Here is a 27,913-nt window from a genome sequence, read left to right as displayed (position 1 = left end):
ACCTGATCTACTGAAAGACATCCCTGTGCACAGCAAGGGGGTTGGACTAGATGATCTTTGAAGGTCCCTTCCAACCCAAACTGTTCTACGACTATGATCTCTATACCAAATTTCAGATTCCCACTCACGTGCTGGGGGCAATTTGAAATATTTGCACACAGACGTACTGTGAATAGGTAACTACTTTATTAAATACAAAAATACTTTCTTTTTTTTTTTAAGTCTCACTCTCAGTTCATCTTCAGTTTTACTCAAATATTCCAAACAAGTGTTTTTCAGAAGGAAAGACCAGGTATGCAAAAATTCACTCTGGTTAGCTAAAATTTGTCAAAAGTAAAACAAGCAAAAGAAAACAAAGAACCTTAGCTATTTAAGAACACTACTTCTGCCTATAATACATAAAGACTAAGGCCTGTATTAACAACACCTGTTACTAACCAGACTCATGTGATTTAGGCTCCTTACAGCAAAATATAAAAGTATAAAATAACAAGAAAAGCACCCAAAGCACTAAACAGCTGGCATCCCTTGGCACGAATAAATATGTGGTCTTGGCTTAATCACTAATAAAAGAAATTAGTATTAAACAAATGGGAGCATTAAACACTTTGCCCCATTTTGAAATAACAGTATGGATATCAACAATTCATCCAAAAGAAATAATAATACACTCAAATTCTCATACTGGTCATTCGCAAACATGTAAATTTTGGTCACAAAGTCAGAAGAATAAGAACGAAGTCAACATAAAAACACATTGCTAAGGAAGAACCATGGCTTTTTAAATTTAATATTAGTTTCAATTCTCAGCTATTGATTTAAAAACTTTTCTAATAAATACAATCAACAGGCATCTCAAATAGTTATTTATGTATCATGAAACTGCAATGTTTTGTTATTTAATATCTTTTCATATTTAACTTGTAAATAAAGGGGGGGGGTAAAACTACTTATAAATCAATGTTATAATGACTACATTAGATTTTTCAACGGGTGAATGGGTGTCCTGGATATTAAATTGGTTCAGAATGAAAGAATACATCTGTTCTTCCAGCTAACAAAATACTTTTCATAATAAGAGTTTGTTATAGCAGTCCTATCTGTTATCAGTGCTAGTGATACCAAATAAAATATTTTACATCCCTCCATGGCCCATGAAGTGATCAAAACAATACAATTCAGCTGCCCACAAAGTACTGCTCTTTTTCTGCAAACACAGTATAAAATAAGACATGGAGACCAGAACAGGTCTATGCACAGCTTTCACAGCAAGCAGGAAACATAAAACATGAAACAAAGCCAGCATCAGCTGAAGACCTTGCCATTCCACTTTCCACAAAGTAACAGCCTACCTTCCTCGTTCCTCTTCTACCCAAAAACACTTACAGATACACACAGTCCATTCTTACAGACTTCTCTCCAATCCCCGACAATGAAGAAAAGCAACAGTAACAGCAGCTACAGAAGATCTCTTTTGACAGAAACTGTCAAATTCTACCAGCAAATGTGCTGCAGCAGAACACTTACAGGCAGATTACTGATCAGTTCCTAACTTTTTGAATAATGGAGAATTTTCTATTTTTTTGATCTATAACCTGCATTTGTAAATTGAAAACCACAAAAGCAGCAGTATGGTTTGTCTGACTAAACGTTATGGTCTGCAGATTACTGGCAGCTGACGACAGACTGTACCTTCTGAGTCAGGGGCATAAAGTGTGCAGATAAAACTGTACCATGCAATGGTGTACTCTTGAGAGACCTGTTACTTAGTCACAGCTGTATACACCTATAAATTCCTAACATAGCAAAGGAGTAGGCATTATAACCATCATTGACAGGAAAAGCACATAAGATAACACTAAGAAGAGCTCCCTAAAAACCAGTATATATAATTGCAGGGAAAAAAAGACAGAGTACTCTTAGTTTTTGCAGAACCACAAAGTTAGAAAAGAAGTCCTCAGTTAGGAAAATAGCACCTTATTTTAGCAGCAAGAGATGCCATGTTACCTTTGAAATCAAAGCTGCAATGAATAAAATGAAGACTGCTATGTTTTTTTAAACTAATAATGGGTAAATTGTTAAGACACTTGTTTGAACCCAAAACAGCACTTGCAGCAAATAAAGAGATCCTAGGCTGGAAAACATGAAATGAAACTAATCAAACCAAAGTCCTTTTGTGAATATCACCAATAGCATAAGCAAAAACAGAGGACATGCTTGCTTCTTCTAACCCTCTGTATTTCCAGCAACATAACATGCTCAACTGGATGTGGAAAACCCAGTCTCAAATCACGCTGTCTTGTTTGAAGTCAGGATTTGATGAAGTTTCCCACCACAGGATATTTTAAAGAACCTTTCCTATCTTTTTAGTTACAGAAGAGGGGGCATGAAAGCATCCGTAGTTCAGCAGTTAAGAGACTGAGACCTAGGACACCAAATATGTATGTTCTCCTTTAGGAATGCACATTATTTTGCACCAAATGAAGTATCTTCCATAAAAAAAGGACTGCAAGAAACCAACCACAGAATATGCTATAAATCAATTCTTAAAATACAGAGTCACCACGTGATTTAAAGAAATGCACAAGATTAAAGAGAAAACATATGAAAGCTAAACACTCTTAGCCCAGAAACTCCACTCAGAATGAGCTTCCAGAGATACAGCAAATCATTCCCCTTACCAAAAAAAAACCAAACAAACCACTCTGATTTCTTTTACCAGAGTAACTGTGCTTGCAAGAACAGCACCTCCATCTGCCCTCCAAAAAATATAGAATCACAGGAGAAAACAAGATGGGGGTGAAACACATGCCACATCTCTTGAACACCATGCGCAGCCAAAAACTCTAGGGATTAGTGAGAATATAAGTATTGAAGATTCTCCATGGAAGGGTCTTGAGACATTAAGGTGGTAGTCAGTAGTATAAAACCTTAAAATATGCAGCACTTAAAGCAAGTAACAAAGACCAGATACGTGAGTGTCATAACTGGTCCATATATGACCAGTGTCATAACTTACTGTTTCACCTTTGCCCTTCCACTGCCCCCCAACAATGTCAAGCCAGTCACAAAAATGGAACAAGGTCCCAAAGGAAACAAAAAATCAGAAAAAAAACCAAACACGTTTCCTTTGCAGTTTTCTTCAGGAAAATTACTCAATTACTCAAGCAATTCTCAAGTAAAATTAGGAGAGGAGAAGCACTGAAATTTGAAGTCATTTATTAAATGATTATCAACATAATTATACAATTCTCTACTGCAGACACAATAATTTCACCAAAACAGCATAATACAGAGGCAAACATGCTTCAGATTTTTTTTTTTTTTTTTACTTTCTCAGCTTTATACAAGTCTCCTCAGTAGAAAATTTGGGAGATTTGGACTACTTTCGTGATTTGGCTTTCTCATTTTTGCAAATTTCATCACAGAATTACAAGACGTCAGTTTTCGCAGAGTGACTGCAACAAAATTGTTGTGCTTTTAACAGGCCCTCCAAGATCTCCCTTATTATGACTGAAGCTCCCTCAATGTTTTTAGGAATACTAAAGAAAATATCAAATACTGCAAACGTAAGCTGCCAAGGTCAAGATTTACCAACAGAATCTTAGTTTCAGAAAAGAGAGGAAAAAAAAAGGGAATCTTCAAAATATCGTATTTGGCTCTGTAGGCACTCTTACTTGGTGGCAAGTGTTACCTTAAAAGACAAAATAAACACTAAGAAGAAAAAGAACCTCTGTTTGAACACAAAGGCCACCATCCCAGAGAGAAAAAGGGTCAGCTACTCCAAGATCCTGTTGCAGAAAAGAGACAAAAACCAAAAGCAGATGGCTGGAATACCTGTGGTTAGAGCAAAGCTAGCATGCACAATAGTTCCACTAAGACTCAGGAGCTTCATTAGCCAGAGAAGGCTTCTGTATATTCAGCCAGTGGACTCCATATCACCAATGGATTCCAATTCCCAGTGGAGAGACTTTGTTTTGGAAGTGCAGTTTATATGACAGTGAATGTAATAGTCCCAAGGAGGTGTGGAGAAGTAGGAAAAAAACATGGCATATTTTATTCTGGCGATAAGTAACTGTTGGACAGATACATCCCTGTTTCTATAACCTTGTTTAGTGTTCCCTAGAACCAATTAAAACTTTCAGCCTCAATCATTTGATAAATGGGATTTTTTTTTCCCTTTGGAAAAAAAATATCCAAAAGGCTAATACCTAAACAAATACTTAAGGCTAGTCCTTTAGTTCGGGTACACTGTTAGCTGGGAAGTCTGTTTTGCAAGTGCAGTTTATGTCACTGTGATTGCAATACACAGAAGAAAAAAAAAGAAAAAAAACAACTTAGGCAATTTTATCTAGTTGCTGCATTAAAAGCTAATACCCTCTCACTGATGTCTTTTTTAAAGACATTTACACAACATTTCTATCCAAAATGCCTGCTAAGGTAGTCTCCAAAAGAGATAACCTTACTCAACAGAATAGAACAGAAGACAAGGAAAATCTTAATAGAAGCTGAAACACTTTTACTGTGAGGGTCTTCACACACTGGCATAGGTTGCCTTGAGGGGTTGCCGTCTTCAGCTGTGGAAATACTCAAAACCTGACTGGACGCCGTCCTGGGCAATCTGCTCTAGGGTGGGGTGGAACAGATGCTCTCAAGAGGTCCCTTCCAACTTAAAAGTTTCACGATTCTGATTAACAAGACCAACAAATGTTAGGTGACAACTTAAGACAAGAACCAAAGATCTTACATCCAAATGAAACTAAGGAAGTCACAGAAGATGAAATATAGTTCCACTAAAATAATTAGTTGGTCAGTAGAAACTTTGTATTTCAACCATGAAGAAATTAGAAAAGCACAGCATTAAAATTGCCCATATATACTTATGTTTTCAAATGGCTTGTCTTTGCACAAAGTTTTCCTATCAAATATGAATTTAAGATGGATTAGCCATCCCTGAATAATCTTATCAGTTGACTTTTAAATGAGCTGAAGAATCTTAGTGACACCTATTTTAGTTCCCATCCACATTCAGAGTAACTTCACAAAACTTAAAAAAGGGCAATTATTTTAGCTAAAACCTATACTGGAAAAGCTGCATAATTGACTAGGTTATCACCTCTTTTACTCATTAAAATCTGGTTTCCCCCTTCTTTACATAACATACACATGCTTCAACATGTCTGTCTACATTTATTGATGGATTATTAAAATTGTAAAGCTTGCAGATGTCTGCACTGCAGTGCTTTCAGAGAAGAACCTCTGCTTATAGATTACTGCTTCACTTTCCTTTTTATTTTAATAACCTGAAACAAATCCTGAAGACATGCATCCCCTGTTGTTGGAAGGATGTATGTATTGGATTCTACCTAGAGCTGGAGAGATTACTGCAGAACATTGAGTTCTGTTTTCAAATACAGGAACTACTTTCATGTTCTTTTTCACTTGCTTACCTCCCAGAAAACTATCTGATCTGATACAAGACAAAGATACAAGAATGGCAAGGTAATATGCATAAGACTTAAAAGATATATATTTTAAAATATTTTTCATTGCTGACTTCAAAATGATTGGAATGGGCTCATCACAGAGCAAGTAGAAATGCACATGTAATTGAATGAATCTAAAGGGGAAATCAGATACTTGACTACAATTTGTGTACATCAAGTTACATTATCAAAGTGATTAGAAATTCAGATTTGTACTGTTTACTTCAAAGTTTCTATTATTTATAATGCTCTTCAAAAATATTTTATGCTACTAGGTTTTAGTAATATATAATTTATGTTCAACTAGCAAATGAGTAGGGCACAAGGCCTTCCTTCTGCCTCCACCAAATTTTGTCTAATACTGCACATCTGCTTACCAAGAAGAGGAAACTAACTAAATTATCATTATAAACAGTTTTCTAAACTTCTCCCACGAGACAATTAAGTTATGCCCAAACCATTCATTGTTCAGTATTTCTAAACAGGATTTTTATTGACAGCTCCCTCTCCTCATACTTCTCTTATGCAACAGGTTATTGCAAGAAGTCTGGATTCTACCCACAGCCGAAATCCAGTGCCAGCTGCCAGGTGTACCAATGCTGCTTGAAGCAACAAACTGCTACTAACACACACGGAAGCTATTTGCTCTTCACAGATACGACTACATCAGCCCAGGCCTTTGTGGATTTAACCAGACCACGTCCCAGAAGAAAACACTGTTTTGGCTACCAGGAAGCAAGCAACCACAGCATTAGATGTCACCTTCCTCTCTGCTGTATCCTTTAGGTGTAATACACTTGTCTGGCAGAGAATTAGCGTACATTTCCATGACAAGACCTCGTATTACCAGCATTTTGTTATTTTCATGAAGTGTGCCTTCACTCATATGTTTATGGACCAAATATAAGCGATGAACGACCAATTGGAAAAATGAGGGAAGTGTACCTGTGAAGGGAGGTCACAGGGAGACAGTCTGGGGCAACTTTTGGAAGTACGACCTTAATAAAGCCCTCCTTCCCAGGAACAGCTTGGGTATACTTAATCCTGTTGCAAGGTAGGGGGAGAGATCAAATGACTTCTAAAGGTTCCTTCAAGAGCTACAGGTCTATAAAACCCCTCCATTTGTTCATTTTTTCCGGGAGTTGCACAAGGCAGCACCTCGATACTCTTCACATTACACATCAAGCAAATAAACGGTGGCTTGGAGCGGCGGGGGCCAGGGAGGGGAGAAAGAAGACTCTTTTTTAGGCCAAGTGCTTGCTTTTAAGCCACAGTACGAGCCCGGGGCCGGTTTGACTCACCTCGCGGCGCTGAACGCCGGCCCGCACGGGGCTCCCGCTTCCACAGCGGCTGCGGGGCCGCCATGCCGGGCCTGGGGACCGCCGCCGTCACCGCCGCCGCCCAACAGGTGGGCGCCGCACCCCCCCCGGCGCCACGGGACGCCCGCCAAAGGCGCGGTGGACGCCGTGGCCAATCCCCCGCCCGCCCGGGGACCCGCCGCGGCGGCCACCCGGCCCTTCTGCCCCACGCGGGCCGGGCGCCCGGGGCCCTGCTGCCCACCTCGCCCTCCGGCTCCGTCGGAACCGGGACGCGAACCCGCGGGCTCACTCGGGACGCGGAGCTTCCGAGCTCTGGGGAGAAGAGGCCTACCGGAGAGCGGGACGTGCCCGCCTGACCGCAGCCGCGCCGCTCCCGGCTGACCCTCACTGCCGCGCCCGGAGGGGACGGCCCCGCTCCCAGGTACCTGGCAGCGGCTCAGCTGCTCCGCCAGGCTCCGCAGCTCTTCCTCCAGCTCTGCCACCCGCGGTGCCGCCGCCTCCGCTCGCCCCGAAGCCATCGCCGGCGCGGTGGTAGTGAGAGCCTCTCGCCCCCTCTGCGGGGGGGTGGGGGGGGGCGGCGAGAAGAAGGTCAGCGCCTGGCGGAGAGGGTGCGGAAAGGGCCTGCCCGCCCGCTCCTGAGGGAAAGGGGAGAGAAACGGTGCCGTGAACCACACAAACGAAAACTTTCCCCCTCTCAGCTGCACTTACCGCACGGGCGAGCGCCGGAAACCGCAGAGAAGAAGGACGCGGTGCAATGACGTCAGCGCAACTGCTGCCCCGACAAAGAGAAGCGGCCAGAGGCAGGTTTGAATTTGCCCGCCCGGGCGGCAGGGCCGCGCATGCGCCCTGCCTGAGGCGGCGGCCGGTTCCCGCGCGAGGCGCCGTCGGTGAGGAGAGCTGTTAAGGGCCCGTCCCTGTGGCGCGGGCAGGGCTGCCCGGGCGCTCGGTCCGGGTGTAGGGGATGTAAAAGCAGCACATTCTTCGGCGGCAGGGACTGGCACTGCGGGAGGGCAGGCCGTACGAGCTCCTGCCAAGGGTGGGGGTTGAGCCTTGTTTTACCCTCACGATACAGGAACAGCTGCTGCCTAGTCAAGGTGCTGAGCGCAGGGTTCTGCAAATGTCTGGGAATCCAGCAGATTTCTGCCCTTCCTGAGCCGACGGAACACCTAGAGTCGTCTCAAGTCTCTGTTGTGATACTGGAGATCGGCATGTGAATGGTGCAAGTATTTCTAGGTGTTCTGCTGCGGGGTGCTGAGGCTCCAGCATATTTTAGTTTAGCAAGATATAGCATGCCTTTTCGGATTTTTTTTATTTTTATTTTCTCCGAATTAAGTAGTGACATTTGCGGGTTGAGAAAAGCCTGGTTCTAGAGTATGTCTTTATAGTGCTTTTGGATACACAACCACCCAGACTGTCTCTTGTGCAGGAAGATTATTCAGATTTATTATTTCCAGAGTTGGATTTGAGAACCTACAACTGAAAGCTAAGAAAGGTGTGGAAGATCTAACTGTTACAGTACATGAAGTATTTGGGCTGCTGCTGCGACATAAATACACTGGATTTAAGGTCAGGACATGCGGAGTACTTGGTTTTGAAATAAAGGGTTAAACAGTGTTGCCAAAGAAAATCTTTGCATGTTTCCTGGACCCTACATGGGAAGCAAAATACTCATAAAAATACTAGTATTTTTCCCAAACAAAGAAAAAAGTTGAAACATGAGGTCAGGGTATTTTTTTAGCCTGGAAATAAGCACCAGTTGAATTGCATTTCACCAATGTCAGTATCCTGCTGTAGGAGTAGCACACATGTTTTTGCACAGAAGTATGTTTTCTTTTCCCCTCCATTGTAAATTTTGCACAGATTTTGGAAAAGTTGCCCTGAGTGTAACACTGGCAGGAAATAAAGTTCTTACTGTGTGTGCATGCACAAAAGCAAAGATAGGTTTACATATCTTGTGAATTATACATTAAAATGTCCAATCCTTCCATCTGTGGCCCTGACAGAAAGAATCCAGCACCCTTGGTGATGGCTTTCCCTGTGAAAATTGGGTTTTGCAGCACATGCTCTAGAGTCCCTTCTCAGAAAAAGAAAGCGACTACACTAGTCAAGGCCAAAATATAAATTTTTATATAACTTTATATAAAAGTATTTTTGTTATGACTGCAATTATTATCTGCACAATTACAAATGTAAATTTGGAGGTGAGGGACTGCATTTGAGTATTCTCTGTCCAGTTACCTGGAAATGTAAGGAGATTCAACAGTTACCTGATCAATACCATGTCTCTCCTTAGAATATCCTCTATAATTTTTGTTGTTGTTCATCACTCCTTGTATATTGTATCATCTCATATGTGTGATCTTACACTTTCAATTATTTATCTTCATGTGTTGCTCATTTAATCATAATGACCATCCTGGCATAATTTTAACATTACATTTTTACCTTTTTCTTTGCTTTCTTTTTTCCCTTAAATTATCCAGTCAGTATGTAATCTGTAGCCTTCACTTTTTCCGCATCCCCACCTTTTAATAACTGTCTTTTTTACTTTTCATCTGTTTCCTAATATTTTTATCACTGTCCCCTTGACCGTTTGTTCCCTATTACACATGGGCAACAAGAAGCTAACCTTACTTAAAAAACAATATACTTGGATTAACTGCTAAACAACTATAATGACTAAACGCGATTTAAAAACATTTTCCAAGTACAAGGTCGTTCAAAGTTTAGCCGAAAAGATTCAGTTATTACAGGGACTAGGTTCACAGCTTGACACAACAGAAAAGGCTACAATCCCTATAACTTTGAACTTAAAAATTTGTGCATTTGTTGTTACTGTAGACACACCACATTATCACAATAAGCACACAAGCAACACTTTCCCATAGCCAGATACTTATTTTATGCATATAGTATTTCTGTGTACATTTTAGCCATCTTCATATCTGTTTGCCTTCCATTTCATAAGTTGTGTCTCTATATAAAGTTTCTAGTTATAAACCCAGACAGCATTCATGATAATTCTTAGAATATTTTAGAAAACGTAAAATATGCCGTTGGCAAGTTTTGATGAATTGGGAGACCTTGCCTTGTCTTGGAGAATTTTGTACATTATCTTTCTCCCAAATCCTTGTGTTTTGGAACACCTGCACTTACAGCTATCAAACGCATGAGACTTAGGCAGAATTCTTCCAAGCCTAAATATTTCCCTTTGGATTTCACTTTTTTTCAAATGAAACAACATTCAGTTCAAATTGGGTCAACACAAATTTTCCTAATACACAACTGTTGAATAAGCATGCAATTTTTTGTGGCTTTTCCACTTCTATTAGAAATATATTACACAATTGAAATCTAGTTGCTATGGCTTTTGTCACTTGGAGTGTCTGTGAAAGTTATACAAGTAAAAGTGCTCCCTGAGTTGCCTCAGTGGCAGAAAGCATAAATGTTTTGTTCAGGGTTGGTTTTTTTTGCAGTTGGGAAATTCCACATCCTTCTTTGAAACATGTCCATATTACAAATATATTACAGTTATTCCTCATCACATAATTTATTTTTTCTGTTTGTTCATTTCCTCTTCTTATCTAAATGTGAAATAAAACATTCCATCTATTGCGGCAAACCCCAGTACTGTATTATTAGAAGTCAAGAAACACAAGTACATAATAGAGCATTCTCATTTTCTTTTAAACAAAATATGTCATTACTATTCTGATTTTAATTAGAAGTGTTAACATTTTCTACTAATGAATTTTTATGTTGACCGTTCTTGTTCATCACCAGTAGTTTGGTAGGAAACAGCATCATCAAACAGGTACTTTCTGAAAGATGCTTTTCAGCTACAGTGAGCAAAAGAAGCCAAAATTGCCAAAATTATTTCTAGCGGTTTTTGGCAATGTCCTCAATATTTTAGTAATTTATATGTTTCTCAGGAACATATTATAACCCTAGAAATATGTTAGAATTTGTTTAGACAATGAATTGAAAACATACTTGCAGTCAAGATTTCTGGAGGTTTTGTTATGTGAGTTTGGTTTGTTGTTTTGTTGGGGTTTTTTAAGTGACTAGCTGTAAGCTAGCTTATCTGTGCATTCAGGGCTGCAGGGGACATTCTTTTCACTTTTTTGACAACTGTAAATAATAACATGATTGTAGGTGTAGGAAGAATAGTTTTGGCATATGAAAGTGGCAAGTTCTGTAGGCAGAAGTAGTATCTGGTATTAGACCGCCTGTCATAACTGAGAGAACAGGCAGACCATTCAGATGGAACAAATTGGTGAAAAAAGTATTTGGCCAAAACCACCCATTTTTTCCAACTGCATCTAGTAAAAAATACTACTTCAGACCTCATTTCTACCTTTATAATGTATTCAATTGAACTTGCACAGTTAAAAAATCAGAGTTGGAAAAAGTCAGCATGGGAGCCTAGATTCACTGACAGAGGGACCTGGAGTTCCGCTGCTACTGTGACTCACTTTTCACTCGCACCTGAAAAGAAAGTGTTATTTTCATCTCATGAGCAGAGAAGGTAACAAGAGGTCTGATCTGCCCCTGAAAAGACAAGAGCTAGAACCAAATAGCCTCCTCAGGTTTATCAAAATGACTAGGATATGGCTTCATGGGGAAGTTTGCTCTGGTTTACTGCATACTTTTCTACTACACACTGTGCCATGTGTACAGGCTGGGCATCTAAACATCAATGAACAGGTTACATTCCCCAGGGTTGCTAGATCTTACTGCCAGAGGACTCTAGCATTGCCTTGGGAGTCACTCTTCCACTTACCTTTGCAATCAGGAAGGCTGTGGTTTTTCATTGTATTTTAAATGAGGCCACAGACCATGGCGCTGCACTCTTCAAGGCAATGGAAAACACAAACCATTAATAGAAATTAGGGCATGTCAGCAGAACGAAGCACAGAGGGAGGAGGTAGTTAACAGTGTCCTGGATGTGGGGATGAAGTTTGCCCCACCCCACAGCACCTGCCAGCAAGAGGAGGCCTAGAGGGAGGAACTGACAGCTGGAGGTAATTAAGAGGAGGAGGCAGATTCCAGAGTTTGGCTGTCCTGGCAGAGGGAGATTGGGTTTGCGTTGCAGTAAGATGAGGAGCTGGGTTTAGCTGAGCCTTGGGAGTTGATTGTTTCATTGTTAATTTGTTTCTTAGTGAAATTAAACACAGGAAGGACCTGAGCTTTGACCTTGCATGTGGTGTGTAGCCTGTGTCATAGACTAACTGGGAGAGTCACCTGGTTACAGAAGGGTTGCATGGAAAATGAAGAGTTGAGTTCCATCACCCTGAAAGAGGGTGTGAAGAGTACGTGGCCACCCAGGTTCAATGAATAAGGCACGATACCCTTCTTAACTTAAGGAGTGGTTGCTGGAAGGGGCAACCCCGTCCACGACCACCCAAACTTTGTATAGTATGCAGAGGACACAGATGAGACTCTCCCTAACCCTAGGGATGGCAGCTGAGAACATACACCTACACATCCGCACTCTTATCAGCCCATTGCAGCCATGCACATGTATACAACGCAAGAGCCACAAACATATGCAAGTGCCTCACAATCTACCATTTTTAATATTAGAAATCAGTTTTGCAATAGTTTGTATCTTTTAGAATTGCACACTGGTGAGCAGTGCACTAGAACATACTCATCTTCCGACTGTGGACAGATTAAAAGAGTAAGTACTGGAATTAATTAAATAAGAATTTCCGCTTTAATTAAAAGAATTGTTACATTTTAAGCTTCTATATTCAGAAATAATAAGAGAATTTTGAACAGAAGTTTTAATGTGAATATTTCAGGCAACCTGCAAAATTCATTTAAGTATAGCTTACCTCCTTTTACATGGTGGAGATGTTAAGGTGTAGTCAGGGTAAGTCACAGCAGAGTGCACAGCAGTAGCCTTGATAAAGCTACAATTATTGAATAGGGCATAAATCAGAACCCAGCAATGTATTTGCTCAGAACAGAGCCAAGGCATACGATTTTCAGGTCTTTGTTTAACAATTCATACTGTCTTTAAAAAAAAAAAAAAAAAGACCTTAGGAAAACAAACAAATTGGAACAAAATATAAGCACTGGTAGTTTAGTCAAAAAACATTTGCAGCAATTAAAACACTTTCTCTAGTTTTATCGATGTACTTACATTACTGTTATGTATTATTTTACAGACACTAGCTTTTTAAGAAGAAAAGATACTTGCTCCCACTCTAAGATAAGGGGGTTTTGACACCTCAATATAATATCCCTTTTGCCTCAGTTGTCTTGCTGGATCTTTTTACTTGAAATTCTAAGCTAACTGTCTTTGTGTTTGTCTCGATTGACCATCAGATTTAAGTTGCAGTTATTTACAATCACTTAAATTGACAATTCAGAAACTACTTCAGATGAACAAGCAAGATTCTATTTTTATTATCTGTGTGCACTGTGGCAGTAGCTGAGAGTTACTGGGAGGCCACTTTGTACTGCAGTATTTCAGTTGCTAACACTGTTCCCAAAAGCAGTGTTTGCTATAAATTCCCAGCCCAGGGGAATACAAAACAGATACTGCACATTGCATTCTAGGGTGGTACTGCAGTCAGCCCAACATGAACTCTTCTTGCAGCCTGAACTCCATCATCACAGTGGGACTCAACTGACTCAATCCAGTGAGATAGGGCTCGTGTATTTTGGCAGCAATGCAAAGTTGTAACTTTGAACTTTACTTTCCTACTGTGGTTGAGTTTAGAGTAACAAAGTGAGACTCTGTGTCTGTTGATTTAAGTTTTTAGACACACTTCTTATTCAACAGAATTGCTTCCTTTAGAGACAGAAAATATTTAAGAATAAATACTACACAAACATCTGTATTTTCCAATAAACAGAATGCAAACATAATGCAGAGTGCAAGTAAAATTATCTGGAATAAATTCAGAAACAAAAGATATTCTCACAGAAATTAAGATTTTTTAATACTGACTTTTGATAAATCTGTTTGACTGTTTCTGTTAATTTCCTCATCAGTTGTATTCTAGTAATGTCCACAAGATAACAATTGATTTAAGCATGTAAAAGAAGTTAATTAAGTTCTGAAGTCAGACAGCGAGGGTTCAGAAGAGAGCTTTTCATGCTTACTCATTTGTGGAGAGGACAGGCAGTTGTCAGATCATATTCAGTTTCAAATTCACAAAAAACATAGCAATAGAATTGTTTCTACAGTTTATTTTTAATTCTAGTATAAAAATAAATAAACAGCACTCTATTAGAGTGGTTTGCCAAGAATTATTACATTCCTTTTTTTTTTTCCAGAAAATGAAGTTTAATTATTGCCAGCTCTCACAATTTTATTGCAAGCTCCCTGTTATTGTTATTTTCTTTAAAACCCCTTCTGGAGTCCTTTGATTACATAAGAATTTCTAGGTTGTTTCTTCTTCTGCTTTTAGCACTTCTATGCCTCACAGCAGTATAGAAATATGACCCAAATGTGAACTAAGAACTCAAAAACTGAAAATCAAATAAAAATAGCTATTAGAAATCACTATTTTATTTCCATTATGACCTGTGTTTTTTGGACACTTAGTATAGGTAACACTAGATTTCTCTTGTAAACAACAGCAAAAAAAAGCTAATTTGGTTTTATTACCCAAACAATGGTAGAAATATGCCAATGAAGACTAGAAACAAATAGTAAAAAACTGATACTAATATTTTTCACTGCTTTAGTGGTCTGAATTCTTGACTACAATACAATATATTGAGGCTGTGAAAAACAAAAAGGAAATATGTTGCTGAGACAGCAATTACATTAGATCATATGTTGAGCCTCCACTTTACTCAGGGAATGAGGTATAGCTACAAATAGAAGAATATGTGTAGTCTCATCTTGCAAGCTAACTCTGCTTTTTCATTATTCTCAGGTAAGGCTTTGTGTTCCTAGTGAGTATGAGGTTGCCATCTGGCTCCCCTAACCAATCCTGCATCCTGACCACATGGCTTCTGACCACGTATTCTGTTTTAGAAGTATGCTCAAAATGATCCAATATCTGAGTTGCTCTGGTCTTCTGCATGTCCTTTCTGGCAGTATTTCATGATCTAGAAAATGCTTCGTGGTGTTCAGTCTTTTATCTTCACTGAGGTTTCACTTCTGAGAATTCAAGGTACCAATGAACCAAGTTAATTTAGATGTTACTGCTTTGACAAACAACTTCTGAATAATCCAGCAGCAGTTTCAAATATAATCTTAGTTATCTCTAGACCCCTGCAGATGGACAAATTTTACATAGAAGCTTTTAGATGAGGAGCAGAGCAAGCAACAGCAGACAGTAACTTCTTAAAATGTTGTAGCTTTATGGACTAGGTGGTAATAGTTGTATACCCTCCAGGAATACTCAAGAATATAACCTGGACTTTATTAATTCTTATTATCTATGTACATAATTCTGCTTTTGTCTACTATAAATGGGGAATACTCATCTGGCATATCTGAATAATCATATATAGTGCTAACAGGGTTATTATCTTGTATTTTGCAGTACGTTGCAGCATTCCTGCCAAATACCTTGATTTTTTTAAGGCAAATTTGGGAAGTTTGGTACTAATGCCTCAGCTATACCTTGCTCAGACACCATGTTGAACATTTTTGTTGGTGTTCATATGACATAAGTCTGCCAATTCAAGGAGATCCACTTCATTCTGAAACCTCTTAGTATCAGAATAGGCAGAGGAAATGTAACCTAGCACATGAGGGTCATCGAGCCCGCTACAAGTACTTACCCAATTGGACAGTATTTATTAGAGGATGTTTGTGACCTCATGCTTCACAAAAAAAACTATTGTATTATTCTTAGAACATTCATGGTAGAGGAAGCAGCTATTGTATTTATTTGTATTTTAGATGAAATGTTGTCTCTGGGACCAAGGTCGCACTTGTGCTCCGCTGACTGACTTTAGCAGCAAGCATTCTCAGTCATCGCCCTTTTTCCCTATCCCACCATTGGGTAGTGAGAGGCTTGACTGTTCTATTTGGAACTATTTTACAAGATAGTAAATGCACGTAGGAAACAATCTCTGAAATAGTAGGAGAAATAGAAGGCCTATGTTTGGGCAAGTCTGTGCCTGGAGAGGCACAGAATAACAGTGCTTCAGTGCCTGGAGCACACCAATGGAAAAAAATATTAAATCTAGAAAACAATACTTATGGAAGGAAATTTCAGCAAAAGCTAGTAATTTCTCCCAGTAGCTAAACAGAACGTGGCTACATGAAGATAGGTCTCTGCCCTTAAATAGGATTCTTATTTTTTAGACATAAAAAATAAATCACCATGAGAGTTCCAAAAGATATACTGTGCCTGGATACAGCAGAAGATTTAGTATTCCGGTATCCCAGACTAAATCAATAACTGGCATCCTATCTGGTCCAGTTATTGAGAGAACATGATTTGCTTTTTCTTTGCATCACTTTAATGGATTTCTTTTCCTATTGAATAATACCTCTGTACAAATACTGTTTTAAAGTTTATTTGGGTGAAATTTCTGTTTGTACAGATTATATAATTATGTAGGATTATATACAGTGGAGTGCTGCTTACAGAAGTGCTATTACTTGTTTCTTTTATATTCTAGTAACCAAAGTAATAAATAGCTATGTATTTCACTGTTAACTTTACACAAAGGTTCAGGTAAATATGCAGCCCCTGACTCACTTAGCAAATGGAAATTCTGAATCTACGCATCCTTACCAGTATTCGGGGTAGTAGAAAAAAGTTAGAAACATACAATAGAAGGTAAAATAATATCCTTCATTTTTAAATAATTATATTCATTTAAGTACTATCGTTTACATTGATAAGGAATTGTCGTAGAAATTGTGGCTTATAGAACCAAAATTATAGCAGGTTTGTACGCATGCATGTTATTCATTTGCTCTTTTTTTTTTTCCTCTTATCTAATGAAGAGCAGTATTGTGGGAAGTACTGAAATTTTGTCCTTTCTTCTCCAGGCCAGTTACTTCCATCCCAAGGTCCTTTTACTCATAGTCTGCGGCAATCCTTGTGTAGACTGTAGATAAGATTTATTCAAGGCTTTAGAGGGCACATGCTATCTGTGCAAAGCCTTTCATACACAGCATTTCTCATACATTTTATTCCACTAAATAAGTGGCACATACCTAGTATAGAGGAGCCAGGGCCTTCCCATGCAGTAGCACTTACCCCCTCCATACTCACTAGTATCACCTGTTTGCTGGCAATAGGACCATCCCTGCCTGCTGCTTCTTGCCCTGTGCCGCCTCCTCTTAAGCAGTCACATGGAGATGTGGTGCTCCCTTCCGTCCCAGGAGTCTTTCTGTGGGTTTCACAGACAGCACCTGGGCAGAACACGCAGAGCTGAGCACCCTCTGCTCAACACAACAGTAAAGTGGATAATGTCTTTTAGGAAGAAGGGGAACATAGGGGAAGTACTATCCGCTTCAAAGAAAATGCCCAACAAGACCAGTTTACCATAAAGACAGTGAAGCTGTCTCCTTTACTACTACCATCTTGGCTAGCTTTTCTAATTCGTTTTTATCCATGATATTGCAATGATAATGACCTGGCTAATAGATGACTGTGGTGCTGACGCAGTTCTAAGAATTGAATTTTCCTTCAAATCCAGGTGGCAGAAGAGCATAACTGAATGCATATTTAAGCCAATTCATACTGGCTAGGAGCCTACGCTGAAGGCTTGTGCCAAGTCCCAACACAAAAGCTAAATATAATATACATATGGTTAACAGGGATTGCCTTAGCATATTCTGTAATGTTGGCTGCCATCATTCAGCAAGAATAAAATTAAAACTTTTGAGCACTCCTCACATAAAATGAAAGATTTACAGAAAGCAGCCAGCAACTGCCGGTGTAAGGTTGTCAACCCAACAAAAAGGTAACAGGAGAGAGATCAAAATAGGTAAATTACAAATTGTCCTTTTGGTTTTTTGGTTTGTGTTTTTTGGTGTTTGAGGGGGCGGCGGGGAAAGGGGGAGGAAGCCTTATTTCTTGTCATCTTGAGTAATCTTAGATATTCAGAGCATATCCCAAAGTGGCTCTCCTCTATGAATTAGCAGTGTTGGAAGAAAAGTTAGGTGTGTCCTTGATCCTTTCATTTATTGGCAAGAAAAAGTGTAACTGCTTTCAGCAAAAAAAGTCTCTGAAAGGACATGGATCTGAATCATATATTGTACTATTTAATGTGGCAATGTCTACTCTTTCAATTACATAAACCTGTTACTATTTTTACACCTTTTGTTCCTTTATGTCTCATAATATACTGTGATTCTCTTTGATACTACAAAGTTCTTGCGCTATGTTTAGGGCTTAGGTGATCTCACCACTGTCCAGTTTTTTAAGAAATTACTACCCGACATTACTAAGGGACCTTACTATAGCATCTGTCCTTACAGCGCTGTATGTGCACGGCAAATCCAGTTTGTCAAATATAAACCCATCCATGCTACATTGCACTCCAAGTACAGCAAACATTACATGCACTGTAAAGTTGGTCTGAACATGTTTGTATGACCTGAATATTAAATCTGCAATAGATGTGAAGTATTAAGCATCAAAGCCACAGAGTGAATCTCAGGGCCTCCTTCAAACTGGTATCCCAAGGCCTCTAGACAGCACTAATAGGCAGCACAGCATAACATAAACTGATAGGTTGTTTTGCAGTCTCTCATGTAACAGGATTTTCCTTCCTGTGCAACTAAAAATATAAAAATTAATAAATTTTACTCAATATCATTATCACTGAATCATCAGGATATCTAAAATTTTCACAGAAACACCAACATATTTTTTCTCTGAAGGAAATAAATTGACATTATAAAAGACAACTGAAGGAGAGCCATCCAAGAGTAAGAAATAAAAAGAAGTCTAGTAACTTAGCAGATGTAAGATCTCAGTTTATTTGATTTTATACAACTTTCCAAACACTACAAAAAGCAAGAGAGACAAAGGAGTACTGGACATTCCAAATGGAAACCCTGAAAACAACACACTATTAAACAACTGAAGGTTAATTAAAACTTTGATTGCTGTTTCATAAGTGTCTGTAAAACTGTCACCACGAAAGCTGACTCATTGTTAGCCAATATGTTTAAAGATCACAATGGGCTTTCAGCTGTTAATAGATTCCTTTTTGTTATTAGCAGATTCCATAAATATTCTGATTTGCAGAAATGATAAGCAGCCAAAATAATGAGCCTCTTACAAGAGCACAAGAGTTTAATAATAACATTAAGGTTCTTGCAACAATATTCTTGTACAATTTCTTAATTATTATGCTGTCCCCAAAACAAACTGTATTTATCAATAGCAGTTAGCATCTATATCTACTATAGTACAGATAATTAAAATAATCTAACAGGACAGAGCTATATGAACCATCTGTAAGCTGACAAAGCATTCAGTTTGGTTGACTGGCTCTACACTGAAATACACCACAGATGCTGAAATTTTATCATTTAAGGCCAAATACAATTGGCGAAAATGCAGATATGACTTACAAATTTGGAAGAGTACATGTGTATAGCATAGCAATAGCATTAATACTATTGTTACCAGTATCAGTAGTAGTATCATTAGTAGTAGTAATATCAGTATTATTACCTCCTTGAAAATTGATGGGTGGGAAGAAATGTATGGTTTTGTGCTATGGTAAATAACAAAAACACACACATTCAAGGTTCAAAGATCATAGAAGACTATTAAAGACAATAAAAGCTTTATTTACTTTTTGTTGCAGCTCTTGGGGTTTCTTTTCAGGAACTTGTTCAGTAGTGTTTCTTTTGTTTTGCCTAGAGTACATCATAAGTCACAACATAATGGGAGTATGAGTAATGTTCAAATGACAGACACTTTCCAAATCAGAATGATGCTGCAATCAAAGGTTGGATTTTTCCTCAGCCTTGTATTTTATGTAAGTATTTAGACCTGACCACAATGGCTATAAAGTGCTAAACCCTCAAAATTATAAAGGGTTGTGATCATTCTTTCTTAAACCAGTAAATATCTACGTGCTAGAAAAGGTGTAGAAAATTATGTCCTAGTTCTGAAAATTCCCAAACCTCTTACAAGGATCAATTTTGTTCTTCTCAGTAAGAAAAGTTACACTGATCAGATCACTGCTTCTCTTGTGTCCAAATGACTTTGTAACTTCTGGCTCAATGTTTTCATAGCCATTATAATACCACTGGTGAAATCTGCAGAAGGGTGAGGTCAGAAAGGAATTTTCCAGCTCTTCTTATTTTTCTCTATTTTTAATATCTACTTTTATACATCCATATTTTAGTCTTAGTCATGCAGACGAAAGCATTTCTAATCATACACTTTTTTGAGAACTCAATTATATAAATTATCCAAACAGGTTAATACACTGAAGCATAAAAGGGAAAAGTAAATGTAATTTATAGCTTTTCCTTTCTCTCTTCAACTATATATTATTATGATAACAAAGAAAATAACTTACAGATGTCTACTTTGTATGTGCAGTAAGAAACTTCTACATACAACTAAAAACAATTTAAAATTTGAGGAATAAAGTAGCTACATATTCAAACACATTCCCCATTCATCTAATGTCTTAGATACTCATGTTAAAATAGCGCAGAGATTATTCTCACAGTAGGTTTGATTTTGTGTTTTTCTATAGATGCTGTTGCTGCTACACTTACAAAGGGTTGTACTCCATCCCCATATTAAAGTGTAATTCACTTGTGCCATTATTTACAGCCCATGGAGGTAATGGAAAGACTGCCTTATCTTTACTGGATTTTGGATTGGATCTTCTTTTGCTGTACCCTTGTACAAGTTACACAACTACAAATTCACTGGTCGTGTCGTCGTCGTCCCCCCCCAAGAAAACAGCAGGAGACAGGCATGTCCCCACTGCTGTCTGAAAGATACTGCTGGTACGTCAGTTGCTCCAGTTCAGGTTTGATTTGACAACAGCAGTAGCTGTATATGGCAAAGAGCAGTTTTCTTTTTTTGCATCCAGATCATTAGAAGAATCTTAATAAGTGCACTATTTTTGACTACCTTTCTATTCACAGTGAACCAGCAGATCTGCGTTCCTCATGAGAATTTTAAAGCTACTTTTCTGGTGTTTAAGCAAATAGCACAAGATTGGTTGAGACAGCATCTCACTGTAATATAGGTATTTCTTATTCTGGTAAATTCTGCTTTACTGTTTGTTTGGGGGGGGTTGTTGTTGTTGTTTAATTAATTGGATGCTATTTTAAGTTCCTACTGTGTATTGGCCTAGTCATGGGAATTGAATCTATGTCTCTTCTCTATTGCTATGTATTGAATGAGTAAGAGGAGCCAGAAAGAGCTGAACATTGCTTAGTAAAAGCCTCACAGCTGTAATAGCTGAGCTAAAGCAGCACTTGATTAAAAGGAGACTGAAGTATCCAAGGAGAGCATAGAAAAAGATGAAATACCTGTTTGCTATATGGGAAAGAGTAACAGGACAGCATTCCCAGACATCAATAACATAGTTGGTTCATTTTGCTGTTTCATATCTGGTCTTACGAATATGCAGTACAAACTGCATCTAGTTGCAATACCTTCAGAAATTAAAACAAAGTTTTTCTTGTCCAGTTCACTGCACAAGTGTGGTGGTTAGCCTTTCTTTCAATTAACACCATCAGCCACACAATCCTATCCATACTCTAGCAAAAATCTTTTACATAAAGGTACCTGCTGTGCTCTACACCATGTAAGACCTCAGTTGCTGGAACAACAAATCCCAAAAGTCTCTGATTGAGTTTCCACTTCTGAAACCTGAATATAGAAATTAGTTCTTTTTTTTACTTTTGATTATTCCAAGACTGAAAAGGCAGATACAGGTGAAGGATTCCTATCCAAACATTAGAGACCATGAAAATGATGAGAAATGCATTTCCTAATGAAGTCCATCAGGAACACCATATCCTAAAAAATTAAAATGAAAACCAAAACTCTTCAATATTACAGATCTTGCTTGACAGTCAAGCCATGCCATAATTCCCTCAGTTCAACTGAAACTTCATGTTTTCAGCTGAACTGTGGGGAATGGAATTTTTCCTTCATTATAAGAGGCCAGGGTGTATTTTCTCTCCTCACAATGTGGGTCTCAACTAGCAAAAAGACCTGAAGGGGAGAAACTAATCCTGTTAACAGAACTAAGAATTAGTAGAGATGAGAAGTAAGAGAGTCTAGAGGGAAAAAGGAGGCTGGATGAAGCTTGAGAAGGGACATGTTTAGGGCATAAAAGATAATGGGGACAGGCCAATAAGGGTAATGGCAGCTAACACCTGCAACTCTATAAATTTATACTATTCTGGATGTAGCTATCTCACAGGGGAAACCTGTTTTGAACAGGGCTGTGGTTCACTAAAGAATGCTGATAGAAAACAAAATGGATTGCTTGAGAGAGAGATTCCAAAGAGGCAGTGTGGAAGACATTTTTGTGCATTGTAGTTTGCTCTGCGATCCTCCTATAAATACATAGAAAACTCACCTTTCATCAATGCTAAAAAAATAAAGTGACGCTTACAGTGATATGCAAATTATTTTCATAAACTGATCCACTAAGTTTTTTGCACGAAATGACACATATAAACCAACATGAACTTGGCAGATATGGAAAATATTTCAGGAATATTCCTTTGCATTTAAGAGATATATAATTTAAACAAAGACAGCTCGTCTAGACCAAGCACTCATCTAGAATCCCTTAAAGCATGAGATTTCTATGGTTTGAGATTTCTATGTGTGGAGCTACAAACTGTGTTGACATTTTTTTCACGCTTTCCTAAATCTGGATAGGCTCTCTGTTCACCAGCATATTTTGTAAGCACAATACCTCATTGTGAAGACTTTCTAGATTTGATTATCCACAATCCAGCTGCCTTGAACTACAGTAGTACTGAATACCTCATAAAGCATCTCAGGAGCTTAAACAATGTCTTCCCTAGAGCTCCTCTGTCTGATTTACAGGTCACCCCTTCAGGGTCATCTGATCAATAGAACAAGGAAACAAAGACTCTCAAAATGTTTGATAAGAAAGCAAAAGAGATATTCAGATCTAAGTGGTACAACAAATACTAGCCTTCATTATCTCACCAGCCATGATGCTCATGAGATTTGTATCTGTGTCACTGCAACTTTTCACATTGTTGCTGCTGAGCTGAACTCCTCCCATGTGCCTTCTTTTGGAAATACTAGTATTTCTTGACTTCTGTGTCAAGTATCCTTATGTCCTGTTCCCTTTTAAGAGGGGTGCTCTTGTATCTACTTCTCTGTGTGTTTCTAAATATGTGTACCAAAATGTTAATAACTAATAAATTTTCAATAACTTCAATTCCCCCTTCTGGGGAGTCCCTAATACACCTTTACTCCCATGTACCTCTTCACCAGCTTGTAAAAATGTTGAGTCAAGCTGGACTTCGCAGCTTCAGACACAGTGTTATTTTAAGACACTGTTCTGCAGCTAAGAGGCATTTGGACTAGTCACTTTTCATTGTCCCGCCTGTATATTTTACAGGAATCCAGACAGCAGATGAGTGAATTTAGAGGCACTGAAGGATTCAATACTAAGTCATTTTAATATAACCAACAAATTCATAAATTGTACATAAATACCTAAAATCCCAAATTCTAACAACTGAGTACTGTCTTTTTAAATTGTTACCACTTATATCTGGATGCTTTTTGCTTAAAATATTCTAAATGCAGGCATAAGCAATTCTGAGCCAGGTCAAAATGAAGACTTTATTTGGTCTCTGGCCAAGGAATGAGTTTCCTGGGTTGTCTGGACAAATCTATTCAGCTGCTTTTGGTTACTACTAGAGTAAAAACAGCAACAACAAACCCCTTTGCCATTATAACAAAATTCTAAGCTACCTCAAGAAATAGCATAGAAATGATCGCCTATGAAAACAAATTAAAAACAAAAGGTCAAAAGAGGAAAATCAGGTTAAGAAATTATGCATGTAAAATAAAGTGAGTTGTACTTCAGGGATGTTAAGTAATCACAGCTCTATCTAGAATTTTTAAGAATAAAAGCTGCTCACTGGAGGCTTTATAAAGATATGGCTGCTAAACATTACTTGTTTAAAAGTAGGCATATGAGTTCATAGGCAGTATTTTTAAGATTAGGAGAAATTTTGCTTAACTTCTCAACTTGTGATTCTACTGATACAATAATTTCTTTAATCGTTCAACTGAAACCCATAGGTTTCAAAGACCCACAAGAATTAGAATGTCATTAAAAACAGGAACTTTTTTTTTCTGTATATAAAATAGAGAAAAAAGACTCATTCATCTTTTTTTTCCTCTGTTTCTGATCACTGTTTGCTAAAACCATGCATAAACCTCCACTGTCAGTCAGCTGCAGCAAGAAAAGAATCTATCCTGCCCTATCCCATTCTGAAGAATGAGATGTGGCATTCAAGACCAAATACAGAACATCTTCCTTTTCAATTTTCTTTAAAGATAAGAAAGGAAATTAATAAATCCTTGAGGTACAAATTACTCTAATTAATTAAAAGCACAATGACCACCATCATCTACCTGCTCTGTATTATATTTTCTATTTCTGTAAAACTATGAAGGTTTTGTTGTTTAGATACTTTTTGCATTTGGTATCTGTCCACTTCTGTATTAGGTATTCTTCTTTGCTTGTCTGGCTCTGTCTTCAGGGATGCACATGTAGTCATATACCTATACATCATGCCTTTATTGTTCTAAACTGTATAGAATCATGTACTCATATGTACATACAGTTTATAATCAGCTAAACAAAGCTGCTAGACCTTAACCTATTGAGTTTTTCTCTATGTGCATATGCTTATGCATGATTTCTAAACATATAGTAGTACATAATTATGAAATTACACTAGCCATGTAGATATCTTGGTAGATACCATGCTCCCAGTTGAAAAAGCACTAGCAGCTGGGCTTTCACTTAAAATATTTTGTAATGTACTCTTTTCCAGGTGAAACATTAGCACTAGATTATGGATCTGCATTCAAAACCACAGTTAACCAGTGATCTAAATAATTTATGTTTTGATGGAAAGCCTTTCATATAGCAACAAATACTACAGTATTAATGTAATAGGAATTAAATTGTCAATTGATCATGATGACCCTCAGAACTAAATCTGAAATAGAATTTGGAAACTGAACCCACAGAGGTCAAAATGTCTGCAGAGAGAGAGACAGAGAAGGAGATTTGTCCAGTTCCTGTATGAAATAAATTTTGTACTGTATTTTCATACAAGTAATGTTCTTTTGTTTCATTTATTCATTTTGTTTGATATTTCCTGTGACAATTCATTGTGATGTGATCTCTAGCTCACTTAGGTTACAACTTCCTTTGACATCATGCGTACTAAGTCTGACACTGAAGAATCTTGAATCATAAGAATCTTAAGAGTTAGCATTCATGAGCCAGGTTTAGATAAACATGTACCTTTATACTTTTTTATGATATGTAAAACATCTCTAGAAGTATAAAGTCGTATAGTTACACATATTTCAGATGTGCAGACTTCAAAACAACAGACTAAAACTGCTTTTGAAAAACTATATGAAAAAGTGTGTTGGGCCATTTCCACATTTACTAGCATTTTTGTATTCTCTCATCTTAAGGTGAAGAACAACAATGTCCCCAGTGAAAATAATATTTGATGTATAACTAAACTGAAGAGAATATTAAGGTTTTTTCTGAACATTTATGTGAAAGAGGTTACCTACCAGTGTCATTTTAAGGGGTTTCTTTTGTTAACAGCTTTGCAGCTCTAGCACAATAATAGTACAATTCAAATGAACTCAATAAATGCACACAGAGCAAACTCATTCGAGTCTAAGCTAGCTGAAGAACACTCGGAAAGTTAGAAACAGATGTGATAAGCTCTCCACAATAAAAACCTAACCAAACCTACTTAAGTTCATATAAAAAGATAAGTATATGATAGTAGGATTTTGCATACATGTAGTATATATTTTTCTGTGCTAGAGCAACAATAACAAGTAAATCTTTGAGACTCCCCCAGTGACGTAAGTATTCCTGTATTACAAGTGGGAAATTTTAGAGGGAAAAAGATTTAGTGACTTTCCCAAAATACTGATATTAATTTTGAAACTTACAACTTAGGATTTTTCAGTTTCCAAGTCTGAGATTTTTACACTATGCTACAGAACTTTCTCTTGTTTAATAAATAGATACATTCTCTGCTCCCAAGTTAGCTATAACTCATATTCATCCTGGAGGAACTTACAACTAAGATGGCATTTTAAGACTGTGCTCTATGTGCTTATATGTTGAGATGTGCATTTATTTGCTGTACTGAGACATCACACTGTTGAATGCCATCTTGCTTCAATCTCACCTCTCACTCAGGACTTACAGATACTTCTTGATCAGCAATATTGCCACAGATACAAAAATCACACCTTTCCTTTGTGTTTTCTACCAGGTTTTTTTTCCAATTATACTTACATGGAATCCTCTGGCAAAAGCCCACTTGGGTAGAATTTATTTTGGGCTCTTAAAGTCCTATTCACATTTATGTGATGCCATATAAAATGATAGAAACAGCAAAGCAGCTAAAACCCAACTCAGCATTTGAAACATAAGCACTGTAGACCTTCACTACTATTTTCCATATTGCTAAGACTCTATAAATGGCTTATAACAATTATTTTTTTAATGAGTAATCTAAATATCTGGCCAGTTCTATGGTAGCCCAAGGGATCAGAAAAGCTCTGATGGACCCATTACAGTCTCTTGTGTAAATAATACAAAGTTAATAAAGTAATTAATAAATATTTTTAATCATTCTGATTTTGTATTAAATAGAGGAACTAAAACAGTTCCAAAGGAACCATTCCATCCTCAGACAAAAAAATGTGCATTTTTTAATTTTCTATAAGGCATACATTTGCCTTAAAAAACAAAACCAAAGCTAATAAATTACATTTTAGAACTCTATTTAAAGACACTCATGGAGAGACTTAGGCTGACAAAACTCAGGAAATTCAAATGTGGAAGTAGAAACATAAATGTAAGAGGGGTGTAATTCATGCCATTATACCTGTTTGAAACAATTTGTGTGAGTTAAGGATAGAGTGCCAGCATAAACTTTGAATTTATTGGCTTTTGTTGCTTTAAATCAGACCCTTCACATTATTTAAACATAGTTTTTGTATTTAATATTCAGAGCAATAGAACACGTACATTTGGCTGCAGATAGATACATAATTCATGTTGGTAGGAAGCATACCTTATAACACTTAAGTGGTTTATTAAACTTGTTTCATCTGATATGGGATAAATTCTGTAATTGACGGCAAGTCATAGGCAGATCCTACATCCATCATATTTAAGATTACCTTATGTTATAGAAACTATTCTGCTTTGGTGTCTCAAGGGCTTTTTTTTCCTGGAGAGAAAATATATGAAATATGTTAATGTTGTTTAAAAATGACTTAAACCTGAACTCCTACATGAAATTAGTTTAGTGGTCTCAGCTCAGTCCCTAGCAGACAGTTGAGTATATCAGGAAAACCATCACACATAATTTGGCACCAGTCAGTAGGACCAGCAGCCTCTGATCTAAAGATGCCTGGCAATGAGCCTGGGGAGGCTGAATGACCTCTTGTTTTAGGGACCATCAACTCTTGAAGTCAGAAGGGAGGTCATATTGTGCAGAGCGGTTATTTCTGTACTCGTTGCTCCCTCTCAAGTTCATAGTTCATACTAGAATTACTTGAAATTACCCCACCTATTTGATGAGCATGGATAGGAAAAAGAAAGTAAAGAAAGAGGATTGCATCTCTCAGACAGTAGATGCCAGTCAGATCTGCTGACACTAGAATTTTCTTTCAAGTCTTCTGTCATTTCTGTTATCTGTATAGCTTTACCAATATGGACTGGGAGGAGTCTTAGGGTGGAGCAGGCTACAACTAGATTGTGGTGTTGCAAGCATTATGACATCTTAACATTTCTCTTGTTGTCTGCATCGTGATGGATTGAAATTCTAATAGCCAGCAATAATTTGTTTGACTCTTTGCTCCTGCTGTTGACTATTGATAACTACAG

General features: G+C 37.9%; 1 protein-coding gene and 1 long non-coding RNA gene across 2 annotated transcripts in view; one reads left to right on the top strand and one right to left on the bottom strand.

Moving 5' to 3' along the window:
* Window positions 1–7,683, bottom strand: part of CNTLN (centlein) — a 199,991-nt gene extending 192,308 nt beyond the window's left edge. The window contains exons 1-2 of the mRNA XM_069776754.1: window positions 7,514–7,683; window positions 7,231–7,440 (exon numbers count right to left, since the gene is read on the bottom strand). Of these exons, the coding sequence (XP_069632855.1) occupies window positions 7,231–7,323 (93 nt within the window). The 5' untranslated portion in view covers window positions 7,324–7,440; window positions 7,514–7,683. The remainder of the gene's footprint in view (window positions 1–7,230; window positions 7,441–7,513) is intronic.
* Window positions 7,684–12,362: 4,679 nt separating this feature from the next.
* On the top strand, window positions 12,363–22,367 carry LOC138683791 (uncharacterized). The gene is made up of 2 exons (XR_011323230.1): window positions 12,363–12,488; window positions 19,624–22,367. It is a non-coding gene; the product is annotated as an uncharacterized lncRNA (long non-coding RNA).
* Window positions 22,368–27,913: the final 5,546 nt, after the last annotated feature.

The sequence above is a fragment of the Haliaeetus albicilla genome, chromosome Z (assembly GCF_947461875.1).
Source record: "Haliaeetus albicilla chromosome Z, bHalAlb1.1, whole genome shotgun sequence".
NCBI classification, from domain to species: domain Eukaryota; kingdom Metazoa; phylum Chordata; class Aves; order Accipitriformes; family Accipitridae; genus Haliaeetus; species Haliaeetus albicilla.
The sequence above is the reverse complement of the archived record's forward strand: the minus strand, read 5'-3'. Positions and strand labels throughout refer to the sequence as shown.